Raw genomic sequence first — 20,479 nt, 5'->3', positions numbered from 1 at the left:
TGCTGGTCACTCAGGGTCCAGCTCTTTCCTTCTGGGCTGGACCCTGGGGAAACACAGCGGGGTGCTGCAGATATGGGGCAGCCAGGTCTACAGCAGCCCTGGTTGTGAAAACCAAACCCTGGGACTGGGTCTGTCGGTGTCTGTCGGATAAAGCACTGCAGATGCTAGACTCGCGGTGGGGTAAACAGCAGCGCAGACAGATACACCCCTGTCTCTCTCGCTGGTGCCACGGTGCTGACATCTGTGTGAGTCACAAGGGTCACAGAAAAGTACAACACAGGGCAGGGAATTTACAACTCCAAGCAGACAAAGCTTCTAGCCTGGCGGTGTCCTGTAGTGACCACAGGGGGCAGAGCTGACAGGGTGGACATGTAGCAGAAGGGTTTATCAGATCTGCTTACATTGTATGATCTGGGTAGCCCTACAGTGCCTGTCTTCAGAACTCAGCAAGTGATCAGTCCGTGAGGCTGGATTCCTCCACAGTTCCAAGCTGGTGCCAAAGGCCTGGAGAATTCCTGGGTCGTCACTGGGCTTCAGACATGTTAGAAGTTGGGTTCTGGCATCTACAAAGGAATGTAGCAACTGTGGCCAAAGCCACCAAATGATAATGAGACAAAAGTCCTCCTTTTATCTATCATCGGAAGCTGATGCCTACATTTAAGATGTAACCCCACGTCAAAAGCTCCATTAAATAAATCCCTCACAGGTAACCCTGAGTGGCTTAGGTCCTGGTTGCTTCCAGAGTCTAGACTTGTTTTCCAAGAAGCTCACTTAGCACTCACTGTGACTGCAGCCATCACCAAGCACTGGTCACCAGGGAACCAGCAGGGAGTGGAGCCTGGAAGACCCTGGCGTAGCCTGGAGGCTGGGCCAGCAATGAACCAGCACTACAGGCACATACAGGATGCTGTTTGCTCTGTCCAGTAAAACGCAGAAAAGCACCTCAGAGGGGTGGTTCCCATAAATAAGGATGGGCTGGCGGGTAGAGGAGAGGGTCTCGTTAGTGAGTGCTATTGACTCTGATGCCTTTTGCAGTATGTCTGCTTACAGGTAGGTAGAGAAAGAGGGAGGGGGCCTGAAGAAAGGCTTTCGGGGTGGAAGGGAGGTACCAAGCTGTTTCCAGATGATACCCGTCTCCCCTCCTGAGACTGAGGCACATCGTAGAACCCTGCAGACTTAGGCTCCTGGTCTGTAGCCAAGGCCTGCAGATCCTCTCCGGCACCAGAAGTGTCCAAGAAAAATGGCAAAGCACTCATTCTCCTTTCTCGTGTCCTGTGCTGAAGGGACAGGCCCTCCAGATGGCAGCTGTGCATTCAGCGGGCCATATTTATTCTCCAGGAGTTTCAGTTTTGTTCTGTCCCTTCCTCTTCGTCTTCCTCTGCCTTCTCCCTCCTCCTGCCCAGTCTCTCTTCCCTTAGAAAGACTCACACAGATTGACACAGATTCGGACATTAAAAACAAAGATCTTTTTTCTTCCAAGGAGAATGTTTGTAGCTGGCTGAAATCTGTGATTTGGAATCAGCTTCAGGTTTTAATCTCATCTCTGAGTATTGACTGAGAACTTCTTCCTAGTGAGGTGTGAGATATCATAGGCTGATCCTTCCTGCAAAGGCTTAAAAAAAGATTTATTATTTTTATTTATGTGTATATGTGTATGCCTGGGTGTTTATGTTCATGTGTTTGCAGAGGGCGTCAGATCACTTGGAGCTGGAGTTTGAGTAGTTGTGAGCAGCCTGACCGGGTGCTTAGAGCTTAGGTCTTCTACAAGGGCAGCGAATGCAATAAACTCTTAGGCATCCCATCTCTGCCTGTAGGACTTTCAGCACCACTATACCCTGAGTGTCTCCACTTGGACCCTTGGCAGAGCTTGGCCTTTGAAGTAGGTTTCAGATGTCAGTTCTCACGAAAGGGGCAGAGTCAGGATGGCTTGTACCCTTTATTACCTACACCAAGGCCCGGGCCCTGCTGGCAGGCAGATGCTTCTGTAAGGGGCCAGAGATCTTGTCCAACAAGACAGAACCACACCAAAGGTTCCAGAGGAGCTGACAGTCACCACCCACCTCCTGTCCATTCACTAGCAAGGTTTTAAATGTTCAGACTTGTGGCTTGTAGTTTCGTGGCCGTTCTGAAAGGACTGTGCAGGTTCGTGGTCTCTTCTGAAAGAGCTGTGCGGGTTCGTGGTCTCTTCTGGAAGGACTGTGCGGGTTCGTGGTCTCTTCTGAAAAGGCTGTGCGGGTTCTTGGTCTCTTCTGGAAGGACTGTGCAGGTTCGTGGCCTCTTCTGAAAGGGCTGTGCGGGTTAGTGGTCTCTTCTGGAAGGACTGTGCAGGTTCGTGGCCTCTTCTGAAAGGACTGTGCAGGTTCGTGGTCTCTTCTGAAAGGGCTGTGCGGGTTCGTGGCCTCTTCTGAAAGGACTGTGCGGGTTCGTGGTCTCTTCTGGAAGGACTGTGCGGGTTCGTGGTCTCTTCTGAAAGAGCTGTGCGGATTCGTGGTCTCTTCTGGAAGGACTGTGCGGGTTCGTGGTCTCTTCTGAAAAGGCTGTGCGGGTTCTTGGTCTCTTCTGGAAGGACTGTGCAGGTTCGTGGCCTCTTCTGAAAGGGCTGTGCGGGTTAGTGGTCTCTTCTGGAAGGACTGTGCAGGTTCGTGGCCTCTTCTGAAAGGACTGTGCAGGTTCGTGGTCTCTTCTGAAAGGGCTGTGCGGGTTCGTGGCCTCTTCTGAAAGGACTGTGCGGGTTCGTGGCCTCTTCTGGAAGGACTGTGCGGGTCCGTGGTCTCTTCTGGAAGGACTGTGCGGGTCCGTGGTCTCTTCTGGAAGGACTGTTCGTGGTCTCTTCTGGAAGGACTGTGCGGGTCCGTGGTCTCTTCTGGAAGGACTGTGCGGGTCCGTGGTCTCTTCTGGAAGGACTGTGCGGGTCCGTGGTCTCTTCTGAAAGGATTGTGCGGGTTCGTGGTCTCTTCTGGAATCTTCTCACACCCATCTCTGCTGCTACCATCTGTTTTCAGAGAATTTTACTCCAAGTATGGACGACCTAGGGATAAGCTGCAAAGGGCTTTAGATTGGCCCAGATGATCTTGCAATAAAGAAGTAAGATAGTCCCTGGCCTCAGCCAGCACAGTCTTCATAAAATTAATTTAACAGAACCCTGGTGAACTTCCCTTTGCCAAACATAGTGCACACAGGGCTCTTTAATAAACTTTCTGAAAAAAACTAAGAGGCCTATTATAAGTAAGTGGTCCCAGTTTATGTCACTCATAAAGAACAACAGCTGGGACTTCTGGAGACAGACTGCTCTGTATCACCCTGAAGAGCAGGAGGGGTGAGCTGGGCCTCAGCTCCAAGAAGGTACGGTCTCTTCTTTGCCTTGACGAAGACAGTGAAGACTTCTGGATGCGGCTCTGGCTCAGGCTGCACGAGAGGAGACACCCATAGTCAGCCTGGAGGCCCGCAGCTGGGCAGGGGCAGGTCGGGTCCCAGTCATGGAAGGGTGCAGATGGCAACTATTGGTGCCTTGTTTCCTCTGCAGTCCCGGGGGTAAGGGGATGGCATGAGGGTCCCTCAGTTACTTTAAGGGGCAGGACTTGAACTTTAGGCCTAGGAATCTGTGCGGGCTCCACTCCAGGCTCTGGCCTTGTGGGTAGGTGGACTGATGGGGAGGCTGCAGAATGAGTCTTCGGAGCATGGAGAAAGACTGTGGACACAACCCTCCTTGCGTCTTCACATTTGCCATCCCCCTGCTTCAGCTAGTGATGGCTCTCCCTCTCTCTTCCCCTCTGATGCCCTGCTGGCTGCAGGCCTCGGTTTCCTCATCTATATATCGGGTATAACAGGAAATGGTCTTGAGCTGCTGTTAGCTATCAGGACAGCGAGAGACACAGGATGACAGCTGCCCAGGTGCTTCCTTTCCACATGCAGTGGGTGGGTGTCGGTGTCTCTACCGAATGCTTCTCCCTGTTTAGACTGGTTTTTTTATTTTTTGTTTTTTTTTTTTGTTTTTTTTTTTTTTTGGTGCTGTGTTTATCCAGCAGCACACCATGACGTGTTGAATGATTGTACAAATAAGCAAACAAGTTGGGGGGAGGCTGATGGCTGAGGCTACAGTGGTGCAGCCTTGGGATCTCTGCATTAGCGAGCAGGCACGGTTCTTCCCTGTCTACATGTAGAGGCACGGAGCAATGCCATTTGGTGCTCTGTGGTTACTGCTGTTCCAGAGGCAATCTTGCTGGTTAGCCTAGGCCAGCCTCGAATTTGAGAATCCCCCGTGCCTCAGCCACACGATAGGATTACAGTCCTCATACATCTTCCTGGAGCACGGAGCCCTTAGCCTCTCCTCTCCTGCCATGCTGTATCTTTAGTGCTGACTTGGGCTTTCAGGCTGTGCTCATGCCATCCTGTTAGAGACTGAGAGAGCAGAAGCCACTGCCCCTGCTAAGTGACAAAGGGAGAACAAGGTCCTGTCTTCTTTCTCCCCAGCCTCCCTGCCCTCCTGTTCCCTTTCAATGCTCATCCTAATAGGGAGAACAAGGTCCTGTCTTCTTTCTCCCCAGCCTTCCTGCCCTTCTGTCTCCCTTTCAATCCTCATCCAAACAAGGAGAGCACAGCCCTGTCTTCTTTCTCCTCAGCCTCCTTGCCCTCCCGTCCCCCTCTCCCAAGAAAAGCCACGTAACGTGTGGAGTCTACGATTTTGGAAGGGACAGACAACTCACGCTGTGTTAATTGTACTCTGGAGGAGACATTGGCTCTCTCAGCTGAGCTGCTCACACCGCTGCTCCCCTGGCGTCCACACCACATGCCTTCATCTCTTACTTGGGAAAAGAGTTAGTGCGTCATGGGGCACTGCCTTCGGCGAGGCTGCGGGAAATAGACTGGTTCTATATCTTAACCAAGTACCTGGGCTACGAGATCAAGAGTCTGGTACCACTTCATCATTCATAGACACCTCCTTAATTGTGATTTCCTTCACTAGAAATGCCCCTGCGCCCAATAAAAAGCCGCCCCCCACTTAAAAGGCCCCCTTCATGAGACAGAAGCTCACGCATAAAGGACTTTTAGTGTCCTTTTCTGGTGCTGGCCTGAAGGGTGACATAGCAGGGCCATCCACTGTGGACACCACAGACAAGCACTGTGGAATCCAGGTCACAGCTGGTCCTGGATTCCCTTCGTTTGCCCACCATCCCGGGTGCCGATCTGTGCTCGGCTCGCCTGCCAGTCCTTCCTTTGCCCACTGTCCTGGCTGCCCGGCTCACCTGCCAGTCCTTCAGGCCGGCACATTGCAGGGAGGCTGGGAGGTAAAGCTGCCCAGTCTTTGACCCTGGACAGAATCCAAACTCCACCAAGTCACATTCCCTATTCCACAATGTTTGGACGGCAGAGTGTGTGATCAGGGACCCCTGGTTCCATAGCAAAGCTCTCTCCTGCAGATGGACATCAAGATAGAAGAACTATTTTTGATTAGCTGTAAATGCTGACTGAGTGAGAGGCCTGACGAGAGAACCTGGGTGCCCTGGGAGAGCGCTGGATGCTCAGAGAGAACCTGCCTCCACCCCACCGCCCTCAGGAGTGGTGGTTTAGCTGCCATGTCTTTTCCTGATCTTGTCTCTAATCAGCTTCTGATCAACAGCTTGCACTGTTCCTCCTCAGATTATGAAAGATTATCTTAATCCAGTCCTGAAACCCTTTCAAAGAGGGAGTAGCCTCTTTACCACTAATATTATTATTTCACTCAAAAATCAAAGCCTACATGCTCAGAATTAGTACCCAAATCCTATCATTTGCAGTCAAGAGGGAAAGCGATGTGTGCAAGAATGTGCCAAGGAGCTCTGCAGGAAGCTGGTCCCAGCAGATGGGTCAGTCCAGGAAGCCATGGGAGGCTAGGGGGCAAGAATGCAGAGTGGCCGTTCAGGTTCTTAACAAGGTATACCTTGGCCCCAGAAACCACAGAATATGATTGCATACCCTAGTGGGAGAAACATTTAGCTGGGAATGAGAAGGTAGAGCCACTGGAAGGGGCTGAGGGTCACTGTGCTAGTCTCGATCCTGACTGGAGCTTTTTTTCTGATACACTGAGCAGGTGATGTGGGAGAGTTGGTACCTGTCGCAATTTCAATGCATTGGAAGCAAAGGGACACTGCCTCAGATTTGTGAAATCTCTGTCCACACTGGGCAGCAGCAACACCTTTCTTCACAAAGCAACAGATGGGCAGTGTGGTGAAGACAAGGTCCTCACACAAAAAGAGACAAGTTCAGTAGAAGCACAGGCACCCACAGCCCGTCTCTACGGGAAGCAAGCAGTCCTCAGCCTGTGTCCCTCCCCGTCCTGAGAGCTTCACGCTCCTTAGGTCTTTCAGTGTCTGTCCTTCTTTGAAAGACAAGTCTGCAGTGTTTCTTCTTCTAATCAGGCTCGTGTTGAAGCCGAAGATACGGTTTCCTTTAGCGTCATACCCGATCTGTACGTCATGGCTGCAACACTCGTCACAGCGATGCGTGCTGACAGGGAGATTGGGGCTGCTTCTCGGGTTCATGTGTTGCCTTCTGTGAAGGTCTTCCACAATTAGCTGCAGCCCTTCAGAAATGGGGACTCTCCTATGCTGTCCGGGCTACCACTTTGGGTGACAGTCTCCCCGCCCCTGGGTGCCAGGTGGCATGTGCAGTTTAACTAGAACACAAGAATGCACTTTGAACTTATCAAAACGCAGTGAAGAAGCTGCTTCCCTCAGCTGATGAAAACCATTCGGCCGGACATTCTAATTCCATTCTTTATTTTCCTCTCTTAGGGTCAATAAATGAGAAGTTGCCCCAGCGGGAAGGCGCAGGAAAAGCAGGTAACTATCTTGAAATGAATTTGCATGATGGTATATAAGATTTCGTCTGATTGTGCCTTTAAATGATCCTCGAGTTTAAAGATGAGCTATGTTGGAACCTGCTACCCAGATCTCCCTGCAGCGTAGATCCAGTCCTGTCTTCTGCTAGTCTCCTGTGGGTCAGGCAGCACACTCAGGGGTGTTGGTACAGTTTGGTGGGGACCCCCGAAAGGGGCTCAGGACTACTGTGGGTATGTTGTGTTCAGCTTTGGGTGTGTCAGAAAGTACCACAGTACACGAGACAGCTGTGGTGTGTCAGGTAACACTGTGGGTGTGGCAGGTTCAGCTGGGGGCAGGAGTGCTGCGTTCTACCCTGGTGTGTCAGAGAACACTACAGGTCTATGAGGACCACTGGAGATGTGTCAGGTTGAGCTATCAGTGAACTACATTCGGCTCTGAGTGTGTCCTGCTTAACTGCAGGTGTGCCAGGCAATACCGTGGGTATGTCAGGGTCTCTGTAGGTGTACCGAGGTCTATTTGTAGGTGTGTTGAGTGACTCAGGGGGCATTAAGAGAGGCACCCAGCAAGAGAGTAGAGGTTCATTATTTTGACTCCTCACACATTCCAAGCCATAGAAATTAGTGAGGACAGTGCTGGTGTCTGTGAGCAGGTGACAGCTTTCTCCACGGCAGGCGCTCTTCTGAGACAGCTTGGGACGATCTGTCCCTTGTCCCTTGATCTCCCTCAGTGTCCCTCACCCCAGTCCCTGGGACACACATTCTGCTTTAAGTCTTAGAATTCAGAAGGTTTTCAAGATGAAATGATTTTTTTCTCCATAACTGTAGGCATTTCTCTTCGTTCTGCGTGGGTTATAGTATTATAAACCTGACGAAGAGAAGCAAGATGAAGACAGGACAAAGGGAGCTGAGTTTGTTCAGCCTCTTTCCCATAACATAAACTGAAAGTGTTAGCCAGGAGCTGGGCTTCTTGCTCTGGAAAAAAAGATATTCACAGTGTTAAGATACATGCATGGAAGAAGCACAGAGAGGCCAGGTATAGAGAGTCGGATGTAGAGAGACACGGGGCAGATGCACAGAGGCCTGGGGCAGACGCAGAGAGACCGGGGTAGATACAGAGAGACCCAGGGCAGACAGCAAGAGGACTGGAACATCCTCAGAGGCTTGAGGTGTGCTCTGAGGAGTCTGATGCAGGCACGGTCATAGATCATTCAGTGTACAGAACACTCGAGGACGTACGGGATGGTGCAGTACAGAATTCACTTGCTGGGGGAGCCATGACGAAGTCTTGGGTGGAAGCTGTGCCACTTCCGCTGGAGCGGAAGGCATGAGAGGGCACGGTTTGCATTTAGTAGAAAAATGGGTGCACAAGCGATGACGGTTGCTCCTAGTGCTGGGTTTTAGGAAAAGAAGTGACAGTTTGTTAGTAGAAAATTAGCCTAATTCTGAGAGGAGGGAGTGGTAGATGATTCTACTGCCTGTAAGCATCTCAAGAAAGAAACAGGCCCCTGAAAGGAACCCCATTGCTCTCTGTGCATGCGCATGCGCGCGTGCGCGCATGCGCTCAAGATCATGTTAACGAAACAGCAGTACAGGTTTAGAGAAAAATGAAACAGAGCAGAAATGTGGAGGGGAAGTACAGCTCCCCCACTTTGTAAACTGTCCCTCTGTTTAGGTTGAGTTAAAGCTTTCTGTGGGCATCGGGTACCAATACACAGCATCCCAAGGGCAGGTGGGGAGCTGGGTGGAGGGCTGCCCACACAGGGTCTGAGCTGGTTGACACCACCTGTGCATAGCTCCACCTTTAGGCTGGACATCAACTATGCCCACCTCACTCTGGGAAGCCGGGCCTGCATTCAGCCATCAGGGACCCTGTGGCTTTGAGAATGCCTCACCAGGGTGACCTGCTCCTCAGCAATTATGTTTCAGCCAAATCCCCAGGAGACTTACATATAGACTTCTATGATCTTTTAAGATACTTAGCAGACTTTTCCATGTTGTCACTGCCAACCCTAGACTCGCGTGTTCCATACAAGTCACACTGCATTTTTGATGTTTGGGCAGTCATTTTTGTCAAGGGATTCTCCGTTGCTCCCCTAAAAGCCTCGTGTGGGGCTTCTAGACAGCTGGAGGATACAGTGGGGTCACAGTTAGCTGAGCCGCGTGTCCAGCCCTTGTCTTATACGCTGCTTCCGAAATGACTGGGGCAGACTTGAACTAAAACAATGGGGAGAGAGCTGGAGAGACCAAGTGTCCAGTCACTGCTCTGTCCCGTGCTCTGACCCTGAACTCCAAAGGGCATCCACAAGGAGGTGCTTAATACATTCAGTGATGATTATCCTCCAAGAAACGGGGCCATTCCTGTCGGTGCCCACCCTGCCCTCCCACCAACCCCTGCATTACTTTGACCCTTCCCAGACTGCAGCCTCCCATGCATGCTGCTCCTAAGAGTCCCCTCTCTGTGGAAGGATGTGAGGGAAGCGAGGGCTTGCTGGACCAGACTGTGACTCCCAAAGTGGCCTGTGCAAGGGAACACACCCAGGAATGGTCTCTCAGCTCTCATAGTGACCCCTGTGGGTCTTTGCCCTCTTCCCCACCTTGTGGCCTTTGCCACCCAGGTTTTCTTTCCTAGAATGAGGTCCTCCTGCTCACAGTTTTCCACTTGCCCCTCACTGCCCGATAATGGCCACTGATTGGTTTAGAATTTCATCCAGGGTCCCCTGTGTGGGCCTTGGTTTTCAGGTTCCTGTAGCATTTGAGAGCAGCAGCCCCAAGGCAGCAGGTCAATGTTTGCTCTATGCTGGGCTGTGTTGGGAGGGTCTGTGGGGGTGGTTTGCAAGTCCTGGGCTCCAGCCTGGATGCACACTTACTTAGCTTACTCTCATAATTGTAGTCTCCTTGCAAATCTTTTCCGTTCTGAATTCAGATGATGCTGCAGCCCCAGCATTGGAGACTCAGCCCCAAGGAGATGAAGAAGGTGAGCTGGTGCAGCGGACTGGGCAGGGGGCAGGGAAGGGTGGCCAGGGTCTGGGAAGTGGTGTCGAGTCTCTATGGGTACAATGCTGTTCACAGTCTAGACACACACAGAAGGATTCTGCCTGGTATCCCTTGTGAACCAAAAAGACTCCTCAACCCAAATTCTACACAGAAAAATGGCTACCAGGAAGGTCATCAAACACACGGATCAAGTGATGTCACACCGCTTCTGTGGGTGTAGAGACAGAAGAATGAGGACCATAATATGTTATGTGCTAGGTCTTTCCCGAGAGAAGTCCCAGCACACACACATGCGACACAGAGAACAAGCAGACTCTTTGCCTGACTGCAGACATCAGTTCACTGTGGGTTTCAAGAAACCAGGAGGTTGTCTTAATATAGATGCAAAATAATCAAGAGTGGGCTGGCTGTGTGTGGCCATTTCCAGCGTCACGAGGCACCATTGTTTTTCCTGGTGATTTTCCACATTGCCACAGGGAATCTGCCAAGCAGAATGCCTTGGTAGCCAATTTATTGATGGAAATGTATGCATTTACATTGTTTCAGAGGTGTGGCGGCATGTGCCATCTATCTCCCTGTTGACATAGCTGGTCTGTACAGCAGCTATGTCAAGAATAGATTTCTGATGTTCACCTTTAATGGGTTGTCTGTGACATTGGTCATGTTCTCTGGTCAGATGTGGCCAGCTTTGGGGAAAATGTATAAGGAATACACATTGTAAGAAGCGAAAGACCGGAGGACAGAATCCCACATGCTTTCCAAACATCAGCAGTGACTGGTGTGTGCTAGAGATACTGTGGGCTCCCCCACGTTAATCCTCCACCCTGCACACCCCCAGTCCAGCCAGAAGAACTCAGGACTGCCTGTCCCACGTGGAAGAGGGTTGAAACCCAGGCACCATACAGGCTCTGTGTTCTCAGGGCAGTATAATGATCCTGCCATGCATAGTCAATCACATTTGGTAGACAGTGGCAAGGGGATATTTTCCTCAATGGTGTTATGTGAAAGTTATATTTTAAATATTTTATTTTGTGTTGAGTCATTCAGGTATGTGAGAACCTTGCTTACTCCATGGGATGTGTTAGTGCCTTGGGCAGCTTCTTCTCTTCCTCTTACTCCCTCCCTGTATCCCCTACTCAGTGGTGCTGAGGATCAAACCTAGGGCCGCCTGTGTGCTAGGCAAATCACCATACCACTGAGCTACACTCCCAGCTCACACTGGAGTGTTTTGTAACCCTTAGAACCTGTCCTAATTCAAGCAGCTTTTAGTTAACACTTTGAGATTAAGAAAAAATATACTGAAGATTTTATATTGTTGTGTTTTTTTTTTTTTTTTGTCATGTGCATTCAGTCACTTTTAGCTGTCTTAAAAAAGATGTGGCACACCTTTATTTATTATACTGGGGAGCGGGAGTGGGAGCGGTCAGGGCACCTACCGGGTTTCGTAGCTGGGGACTCCATGCTTCCTGATGAACTAACTGTCCGCTGTCCTGTCGTTTCTCCAGATATTGCATCCCGTTATCCCACGCTCTGGACCGAGCAAGTTAAAAGTCGCCAGAACAAGACCAATAAAAACTCAGGTAAACTGGGACCTGGTGTCTTTCTGTGAGGGAGTATTTGATTCAGGAGTTTTACCTTCTGCAAGTTTCTTAAATGTTTTTATTAGCTTCTCTGAATGCTTTGCAGGAGTTCTGTGCAGCTGTGTGGTAGGCTGTGCTTTCAGGCGTGTGTGTGTATGTGTGTGTGTGTATGTGTGTGTGTGTGTGTGTGTGTGTATGTGTGTGTGTGGGTTGTTGGTGAGTGCTCTCCTTGAGGCAGTTTGTGGACTGTTTCAGGTAAAAACCTCCAAATGAATGGATTGTACCTCTTACGGAGCGGCAGTGACAGGCTGACCTTTAGAAGCAACTGCTCTGACATTTTGTAGACAAGCTACGCAGCTTGTTAGTCACCGCCTGGTTTCAGGAGTTTATGGAGCTCAGTGGGTGGGTGTCCCGCTGGTTTCCTCTGGCCTTTTGTAGAATCTGAATCTGCCCTCTGGGTTAGTGGATAGGCAGCCAAGGAAGGTCAGGGTGACCACAGGAATTTCCTGGGATTGACCCTGTTCACAGGGATGAGAGGCAAGCACTCCCAAGGGCATTCTGGCACACAGTGCCGCTGTCTGGGCTGTACGATCCTTTCAAAGGGCGTTTTTAATCTGCTACAGTAGAGCGCTAAACTCAGTGTGCCACAGCTCTGAATAGGAAGAATGGACCTGACTCCATATGCAGTGTACAACCTCAAATCCTCAGGAGACCCCGTCTGGGACCACACAGGTGTGAGACAAGGGGCCTCGTTGCACAACAGAAGGCTTACATGGAGTGGCCATTGGGCACCCCCCGACAAGGCTCCTCATCCGTTTCCTCCCGGCCCTGCCTCTGAATTGCTGAGCCTCACCTTGTCCCTGATGGAGACTCTTCAAACTGCCAGAGTAAGAGTAGAACTCAAAGATTTCACTGCCAGTCTTAAGTAAACATATGGAAGGAAATTTTAAATACTTTTCCCCTCAGCAATGATTACTATAGACAACTTTCCCTGTTGTTTTAGCTTGATTTCTGTAGCTGTGATAAAACTCTCTGACCAAAAAAGCAGCATAGGGTAGGAAAGGGTTTATTCAGTTTACACTTTTGGGTCACAAGTCACCATTGAGGGAAGTCAAGGCAGGAACTCAAGAATGAACTTAGAGACAGGCCTGCTCACTATTCCCCACAGCCTTGACTCAGGTCAAAGCAATGTGGCAGAACCATGGAGGATGCTGGTTGCTGGCTCGCAGACAGGCTTGTTTGTGCTCAGCATGCTTTTATGTAGTTCTGAATCATCTGCCTAGGAATGGTGCCTCCCACGGTAGACTGGGCCTATAGATATGATCTGGGCCATCCCGCAGCCAAGGTTTTCCTCTCCAGTGACTCTAGGCTGTGCCAAGCTGACAGTTAAGGCTAACCAGAGCACCCAATGTATAAAAAGCCACCCATACGTCTCTCTCATAACCTCAAAAAATTGCTTTACTCAATTCTTTTCCCATACTTACAAAAGTTTCCCTATTCAACAGTCTCATACACAAACCATTTAGTGTATGAGGAAATAATTAAATCATTGCTTGTTTCCAACTTATTGATTTACTGATGGGTCTTGAGAGCCTCTCCTGGGAGAAGCAATATGGCCATGACTGACTTTGACCCGAGAAACATAGAGATGATTATAAACACAGCCACTGGGAATGTGTAACTTGAAGGTGCATTTAACTGTGCTATGAATTTCAACTTAAGCAGATAGCTTGTGGAACAAGGGGCTCACTTCTCAGCCACCGTTGGCCAAGTGTAGGGCCAATTATAACTAATCTTCAAAAACTGAGAATTGAAAAAAAATGCCTGAGGAAAGTCCAGTTAGCCTATAATAGCATAGATTATCATAGTTTGTTTTAAATTTCTATATATGAGTAGAATTCAAGACAGAGACGTTAAGTTGATTTATAGACATCGGTTGTGAAGCCATTAGGGTTTGTGTGTGTTTAACTGTTATCATCTACTTTCTAAGGGTCAAGAAGGCAGCTCTACATGGTATCATAGGATATTAAATATAATATTAACAGAAAAGCTGTGAATTCTCCTAGCCTTTTGTGTCCTGGCTATTGTTAGCATCGTGGGAAGAGATTTGTTTGTGTTTCATTTCTATTTTAGAAGCCACCTTTACTTACAATCATCTATATAGAGATGTTTATTTAATCAAACATTTAAGGGCTGGGGTGTAGATTGGCAGCAGAGTGCTTTCCTACCAGGCTTTTATCCCAGGGTGACAAAGCTACTAGAGAGCGGTAATTTATGAGTTATTACTCTGTATTTAAATGCTGACTAACCTCATTGCGATTCTTACAAGCTCTCTTAGAGCAGATGGCAGACTGGAAAGGCACTGCTTTCCTTTTATATGAAAACTATACACATCAATCAACATCTCTTCCATGAGCTAATATTAAATTATTATATTTTACTACAAAATCTGTAGGGTACCATGGTGTGTATGAGACAGGGTGAGTGTGAACCAAACAGGCTTCTGGGTAAAGAGTAACAGCAGGAACCATCCTTGAAAAGAAAGCACAAGGGGCCCCTAGTCTGTGAAATTTACACATTGTAGCTACGTAAGTACATAAGAAATATTTATTTTTTAAATTAGCAGTCTTGTGTTCCATGGACTCTCATGGTACTATTGTCTTGTTGTTAAGTAAGCAAGCAAACAAAAACCAAACAGATAAATTACACACACACACACACACACACACACACACACACACAGAGAGAGAGAGAGAGAGAGAGAGAGAGAGAGAGAGAGAGAGAGAGAGATTTTCAGTGCCATTATACTTTGATAGCTGGACCTTTTCTTCTTGGTTGGTTCACCTAGTAAGAGAACCAACGAATGTACACTAAGTGAATGAACATGTTCTTAACTTGATTTTTGCTAAAAAGTGCATTATTCCTCAAATTTTCTTGTCAATATAAAATGGAAGTTGCTTCACTTCCTTCTGCTCTTGAATCTGAATCATCTCACTACACATATTAATATTTATTTTTCTATTCATGGGAATATGTATTGATTGATCGCAAAGTGTTTTGGTTAGGAGGTTTTGTCTAAATGGCCATGAACTGGATGCTTACTCTGACAATGCTCCAAACTTCCCTCAGTGTCTACAAATGAAGATTAGCTGGAGATGTTTTGCCATGGGGCACGTATGGAGTACGGAGTAGAGTGTGAACTCAAGAAATGCCCATGGAAATGCTCTGGCAGAAGGACAAGTGCCCCAGGGAAGGGGTACTGGGGAAGGGGTGGCCGGGAGGCTACATGCAGCTTGCTTCAGGCCAGCAGAGTTCTTTGACGATCAGAATCAAACTCACACATGGAGCAAACCCACCGTTCTGCCCCCTCTGCTCCCGGTGCCTGAACTGTAGCTGGGAGAAGTCACAAGGATGTTTTCCCAGGTAAGAAGGCCTGTTACTTTAAGGGGAGCCTTTGAAAGGACCCGCAGGCTCTGCCAGGGCAGGGGTTCTTAGTCCGTACCTGCTTTCTGGGCACAAGTGCTCTCTGGAATTTTGCAAGTTCTTTATGAGGACTTCATTGGACAGCTGCGGGTTAACATGCCAGTTTTTCTCTCCCGGGATGGACACCAGGCGCAGTCACTCCACACAGCTCCACTGAGTTCCCTCCTTCTCATAGTGAACATTTCCTTCCTCAGTCTCTTTTAGCCTGTGTGAGTTAGAACTACCATCAGCATCCAGCCAGGGCATCTTGTAAATGCTTGACTGCCACTTCAAGACAAGAAAAGTCCTGTAGAGATAGCCATGCAAAGCCTGAGAGAGACTGACTGCAGCTGTCTTCTGCATTCACGTGGTCTAGATCAGAAGCTCCCAGGTTGTGAGCCCTGGAAGGAGGGGCTCCTTGCCTCTGCCACCTCCTCATCTGACCATGGTCAAAGGTGATATAACCTGTCTATTGCCTGGGGGGTTGACAGATTCAGTTCTGTGGCCAAGGATAGAATCCAGTCTGGCAGGGACCTCCTGAGACACCCTCACTTCTCAGGCCTGAACCCTGGGAAGGGCAGCAGGGGAGAGGCTTCTTCCCAGAGACTGTGGCTAGAGAAAGGTGAGGTTGAGTTTATCTCTGGAGGGAGGCAGAGGCGCTGGTGTTTGTTCTGAGCCTTGCCGTTCTACCTAGAGTTCAAAACCTCAAGGTAACGGGTGGCAGTTCTGTGTCTATGGCAGCTGTAGCTCCCACTATCTAGAAGAACACCTATAGGGACCCACTCCAGTGGACTTTGGCTTGAGCCCATGACCTCCACAGATGGTCCTGTTTGTTCAGGACTGCAGGAGCCAAAGGGAACTCCACATCAGCTGGGGTTGCTGTGGCTACCTTTCACTTTTCTTACTCCTACATGGACACTGAAATATTCCAGGCCAAGTGGGAGCCATGTGGACTTCAGGCCAGTCACCCCAGTGGTATTTATCAGGGTCAGAATGGAGTTCATGGGGTACAGCATCTACAGCTGTCCCCTTTGCTAGCTGTGAGAGGAGAGAGGTGGTCCAACTCCTCTCTCCGTCAGGAGGATCATTCGAGGCTCCTTATGAAGGCTCTGTTACACAGAGTAGCCTGGCCACAGGAAGAGAACTCTCCGTGTATCCTGCCACCAGGAAGCCCTGAAAGGCTACAGCTAAAGCCTGTGATGGATAAGCTGTGGTGGGCAGAGTGTCCATGGTCACCAGCTACTAACTCAGGGGTGGATTCTGAGGGCTGCGCCTCCCTCCCGGGTCAGAATGCTGTGGCTTTAGTTCCAGCTGTCTGCACACAGCACTGCCTGAGTACCGGCCAAGGACCAGCCTTCACCTGTACCACTGAAGAGCTTCTGGCTACAGCTCCCGTGTTTGCAGCTGGACTTCCCTCCCGCTTGCAGTGAGAGGTGGAGTATTTGGGTGCTGGTTATCTCACCGGCTTGTTTGTAGCATGATTAATAAAATCCCAGAGACAGAAATTGGGGCTCAATCTGAAGGTCAGAAAAGCAAAACAGCCAGTCACTGGCTCTTACCTTGACCTCAGTCTGAAATGATGATCCTGCCTCCAGGAATCTCAGAATGAGACTGTGTCTGAGAGCTGTCTTCTCTCATTGTATAATCCTCTCTAGTGCTGGGATTAAAGGCATGCACCTCCCGGTTTCTATGACAAACTAGTGTGGCTGCTAGGATCAAAGATGTGTGTCTTCGTTGCCTGATCTGTAATGCTGACCAGAGGGACCGTTTCACTCTCTGATCTTCAGGCAGGCTTTATTTATTAACATACAAATGAAACATTATCACACTTGTTTATGTTTTAAAAGCAGGATGGAAGATGTTGAGTATCTGTTTTGTTGTTTTTTTCTCCTCCCTGGCTCTTCCAGCAGCTCTGGAGCTCAAGGCCGAGCCTCTGCAGAGCTCCAGGGCATTGTGCCCCTGTATCAGTCTTGCCTGCGGTCTGCTGGACACAGGCTAGTCGCTCCATCTCCCTCAGGCCTCACCCACCTTTCCTGGTCTTTCTGGGTTTTGCACAAGTTGGAGCAAACATAGAGGCCTGGGTTGTGTCATCTTCAGACACCTCCTCCCCTATTCTGTCCCTCCTCAGCAGTTAAACACTTCCATGGCTCCTGTCCAAGAGGACATCCTTGATGGTCACCATGTCCTCTGGTTTTATGCGACCCCCATCAGTGGAAATATTTTCTGCCTTATCCGGGATTGATAACTTTTGCTTTATTGCACATATTAAAATTAATGCCAAAAGATAATTATCTTTTAATTTGGCTTTAAATCAAGCTAAATTGCATTCCCTAGGGGAAAATAATATGAATTACATTTCTGTTGTAACTTTTAGGTTTTCCCCTCTCCTTTTGTTTTTTCAAAAGCAACATTATAAAAGCATCAAAACACCATTTAGACCCTTAAGTTATAAAGCTTTTGTCATTTGAAGAGATCAAAATCTATAAATTACATAATTCCCATTAAGTGTGGCTGTAACCATGCATGATTTTAAAGTGTTCATTATCCTGCTTTAAAATGTACATGACCGAGTTGATTTAATTTCCCTAGCTATACAGGGGAGTGTTAATTTCAAACATGCTTAATTCTCAGATTTCAATGTTCAATCAAACTGTAAATGATCAGAGCATTCAAAGTTCAGAAAGAAAAGAAATAAAGGTGGTGAAATTGAGTGGGTGCTGAGTAGGCTGGTTGGAAACACGCCAATGCAGCTCCGTGGAGAGAGTTACGTTTGACTTTAATTGCTGAAATTCAATTTGCCACTGAATCACCAGGTCCAACAGGCTGTGCAGAATAAACCTGAATTAAACATGCATGGCCTGCTGGTGTTTCTCTGCTGCCTGGCTGTGGTTGGGGGAGAGTACAGGGATTGTGTTCTGGTGGGGCTGGTAGAAGCCCGCTGGACACAGGAAGTTGTTTGAGTGTGACAACCGAAAAGAGGCAGTCTCCTCAGGGCTGACCCTGCTAGCCAGGCCCCGTGGTCCTCCTCATCAAACCCGGAAGAGTGGCAGGCATCTGAAGAGGCAGAGGAACATGATGAGATCTCGCAGACCAGAAAACAGACTTTTTCAGATGCACGTGGAGCTCTTGGACTGAATAGCTCAAGGAAGTGTGCTCCTTCTACAGACAGCACCCGGCTAATGGAGCCATTCATCTAATGGGCATCAGGGCTACCTGTGGCTTAGGGTCCTCCAGGCCTTGGGAAGCACAGAGAAGAGAGGCTTCAGGCTGAGGCTGCCTCTCACGATGGGATCCGGACAGAGAATGTGGCCTCTTGAGGAGGTGATGAGGTCTACCCCATAGGGAAGCACTAGTTCTCGGTCATGTTGGATCATGGATACCCAATCAGCAAGTAGGAAGGGAACTGACATCCAGGTGTGTGTGTGTCTCAGCTTAGTGCCCAGCTTGGCAGATGGCAGGGACCAGGGCTTTTCTGAGAATGCTTTGTGTTTTCCTGTGACAAGGTGGCTGATTCAGATGCTGGGGTTACAATGACAGGGTGAAAAGTGCTCTGATAAAAGCACCAAGGATTTACCTGGAGCCATGAGCTTGGCGAAGCCATTCTTCACCCCACAGGCTTTGTGAAGGGCCGAGTGTGCATTCATGCTTGAGAACAGAGCTTCACAGAGGAAATTTCACCACGAGTTGGAGAATGTGTCTGACCTGTCAACAAGGGAGGCTGCTTTGGGAAATGACCACACAGTTGACCTGAAGTTAGCTGCCATGCCTTCACCTGAAAGGTCAGCTCGCTGTAAGTCCGTGTCCTTGTGTATGCAGCCACTTTTCTCCTTCACTGCAGGATGCTAATACTTTGTGTTGGGTGGACAGTGGAGAATGTTATGATCACTCCCAACTGTTTCTCCAAGTCCATCTTCCCTGCAAAGGACAGAGTGAAGTGTCTGTCCTTATCACGTGTAAGCCACTGTCTGATTCAACACGCATGCCAAGCATGAGGCATCAGTACAGTCACAACAGGCTGACCAACCTACACATTTTCAAACAGAAAGTGGTTAGAAGTATTTGTTGTGCATACATGAGGACTGGAATTCAAACTCCGCAGAACCCATGTAAAAGCCTGATATGTAGTGTGAGTGTCTGTAATTCCAATGCCCCTACAGGGAAGTGGGAGATTGAGACAGGAGTTCCCTGCCCAGTTAGACTCTGCAGAGAGTGAGAAAACAACAAAGGCAGGCTGTCTCAAGCTAAGCACCATTGAGGGTCAGTACCCATGGTTGTTTTCTGACCTTTGCCCAAATGCGGGGACACACATGACCATATTCACATACATGAATATGCATGTGTATACATACACACATCCATACACCTATATACATAAATACCCCAAACATGCTAGAACGTTTGCTAGGAATTTGATTTATTTCCAAGAATCACCTGGTGGTTGTGCATACACATGGATATATATAACCAAACATAGGCCAAATCATTATTTATTCAAAGACATCTTTATGTTTCAGACAGAACATTTCCTAACCCCTTCTTGTCCTCACACTGTCGTCTTCCCCTTTGATATGTCCATGTCCTACGTAAACACTGTATAAGAGCTGTGATCATGTTTTTGTTTAGAACCATCTGAATGTGTTGCTCAAGTTCACATCACCAAGGTGGTGCTAGGATGGGGGCCACTAGGAAGGTGCTTCGATCTCTAGGTAGGGCTTTATGGTAGTATTAGGACTCTTCTGGAAAGGCGTAAGGGGGCCCCCGGTAGTAGTATCGAAGAGTTCCACAGGAGCCCAGAATGGAGTATAACAAAGGTTTATTTATTTGGGGATACACTCACAGTAAGGGTAGCCACCCACAGTCTGCGTGCACTGGGAATTGGAACTGAATCCAGCAGAAAAAAAGAGCCACACACATTTTTCTTTTTTTTTTCTTTTGATTTTCGAGACAGGGTTTCTCTGTAGCTTTTTGATTCCTGTCCTGGAACTAGCTCTTGTAGACCAGGCTGGCCTTGAACTCACAGAGATCTGCCTGCCTCTGCCTCTCAAGTGCTGGGATTAAAGGCGTGCACCACCACCGCCTGGCCACACACATTTTTCTTGTCATCTGCACTTAGAGTACATGAGACCATCTTTGATCAAAGTGGGCCAGTATCTTAAAGGCTATTGGCTGAAGGTGTTCCCACAGCAGGCCCCCTGTACCAGGCCCCCTGTACCAGGCCCCCTGTACACTATCTCAGGAACATATGGAAGGCACCATGTGTGAAGAAGAAGATGGACTCTGACCAGATATAGAATCTGTCCATTCTGATCTTGGACTCTAGATTGTAGGGAGTCAGCTGTCTATCTGCCCAGGTCCTGATACTCTTGTTAAGGCAGAGCACCAGCTCAGGAGGCTCTCATAGTGCTGAGAAGGGCAGAGTTCATCTTTCGTGCTTGCAGCTGCTCATGCACCATCTGTAGATGCTGGTGGAGGCTTCTAGAGCCTGCTCACCCACCCTACTCTTGCAGGTGACCCCAGGGAAAGACATGATCTCTTAGCCCTCATGTTGCTGCCTCTGAGGTCACCCTGATGATACGTTTAAAGCTTTTCCTTGGTGTGTTGGAAGTTAATGATGAAATTTATGAGC

The 20,479-nt window shown here is 48.7% G+C and overlaps 1 protein-coding gene across 2 annotated transcripts in view; it reads left to right on the top strand.

Annotated features, from left to right (window-relative positions):
• Smoc2 (SPARC related modular calcium binding 2) overlaps positions 1–20,479 on the top strand; it is a 131,828-nt gene that overhangs the window by 61,780 nt on the left and 49,569 nt on the right. The window contains exons 5-7 of one of the 2 annotated variants that reach the window (XM_057761527.1): positions 6,771–6,818; positions 9,741–9,791; positions 11,317–11,391. In XM_057761527.1, the coding sequence (XP_057617510.1) occupies positions 6,771–6,818; positions 9,741–9,791; positions 11,317–11,391 (174 nt within the window). Of the gene's footprint in view, positions 1–6,770; positions 6,819–9,707; positions 9,792–11,316; positions 11,392–20,479 lie in introns of both variants that reach the window. The other variant, XM_057761526.1, reaches the window with a different exon arrangement.

The sequence above is a fragment of the Chionomys nivalis genome, chromosome 2 (assembly GCF_950005125.1).
Source record: "Chionomys nivalis chromosome 2, mChiNiv1.1, whole genome shotgun sequence".
Lineage (NCBI taxonomy): Eukaryota > Metazoa > Chordata > Mammalia > Rodentia > Cricetidae > Chionomys > Chionomys nivalis.
The sequence above is the reverse complement of the archived record's forward strand: the minus strand, read 5'-3'. Positions and strand labels throughout refer to the sequence as shown.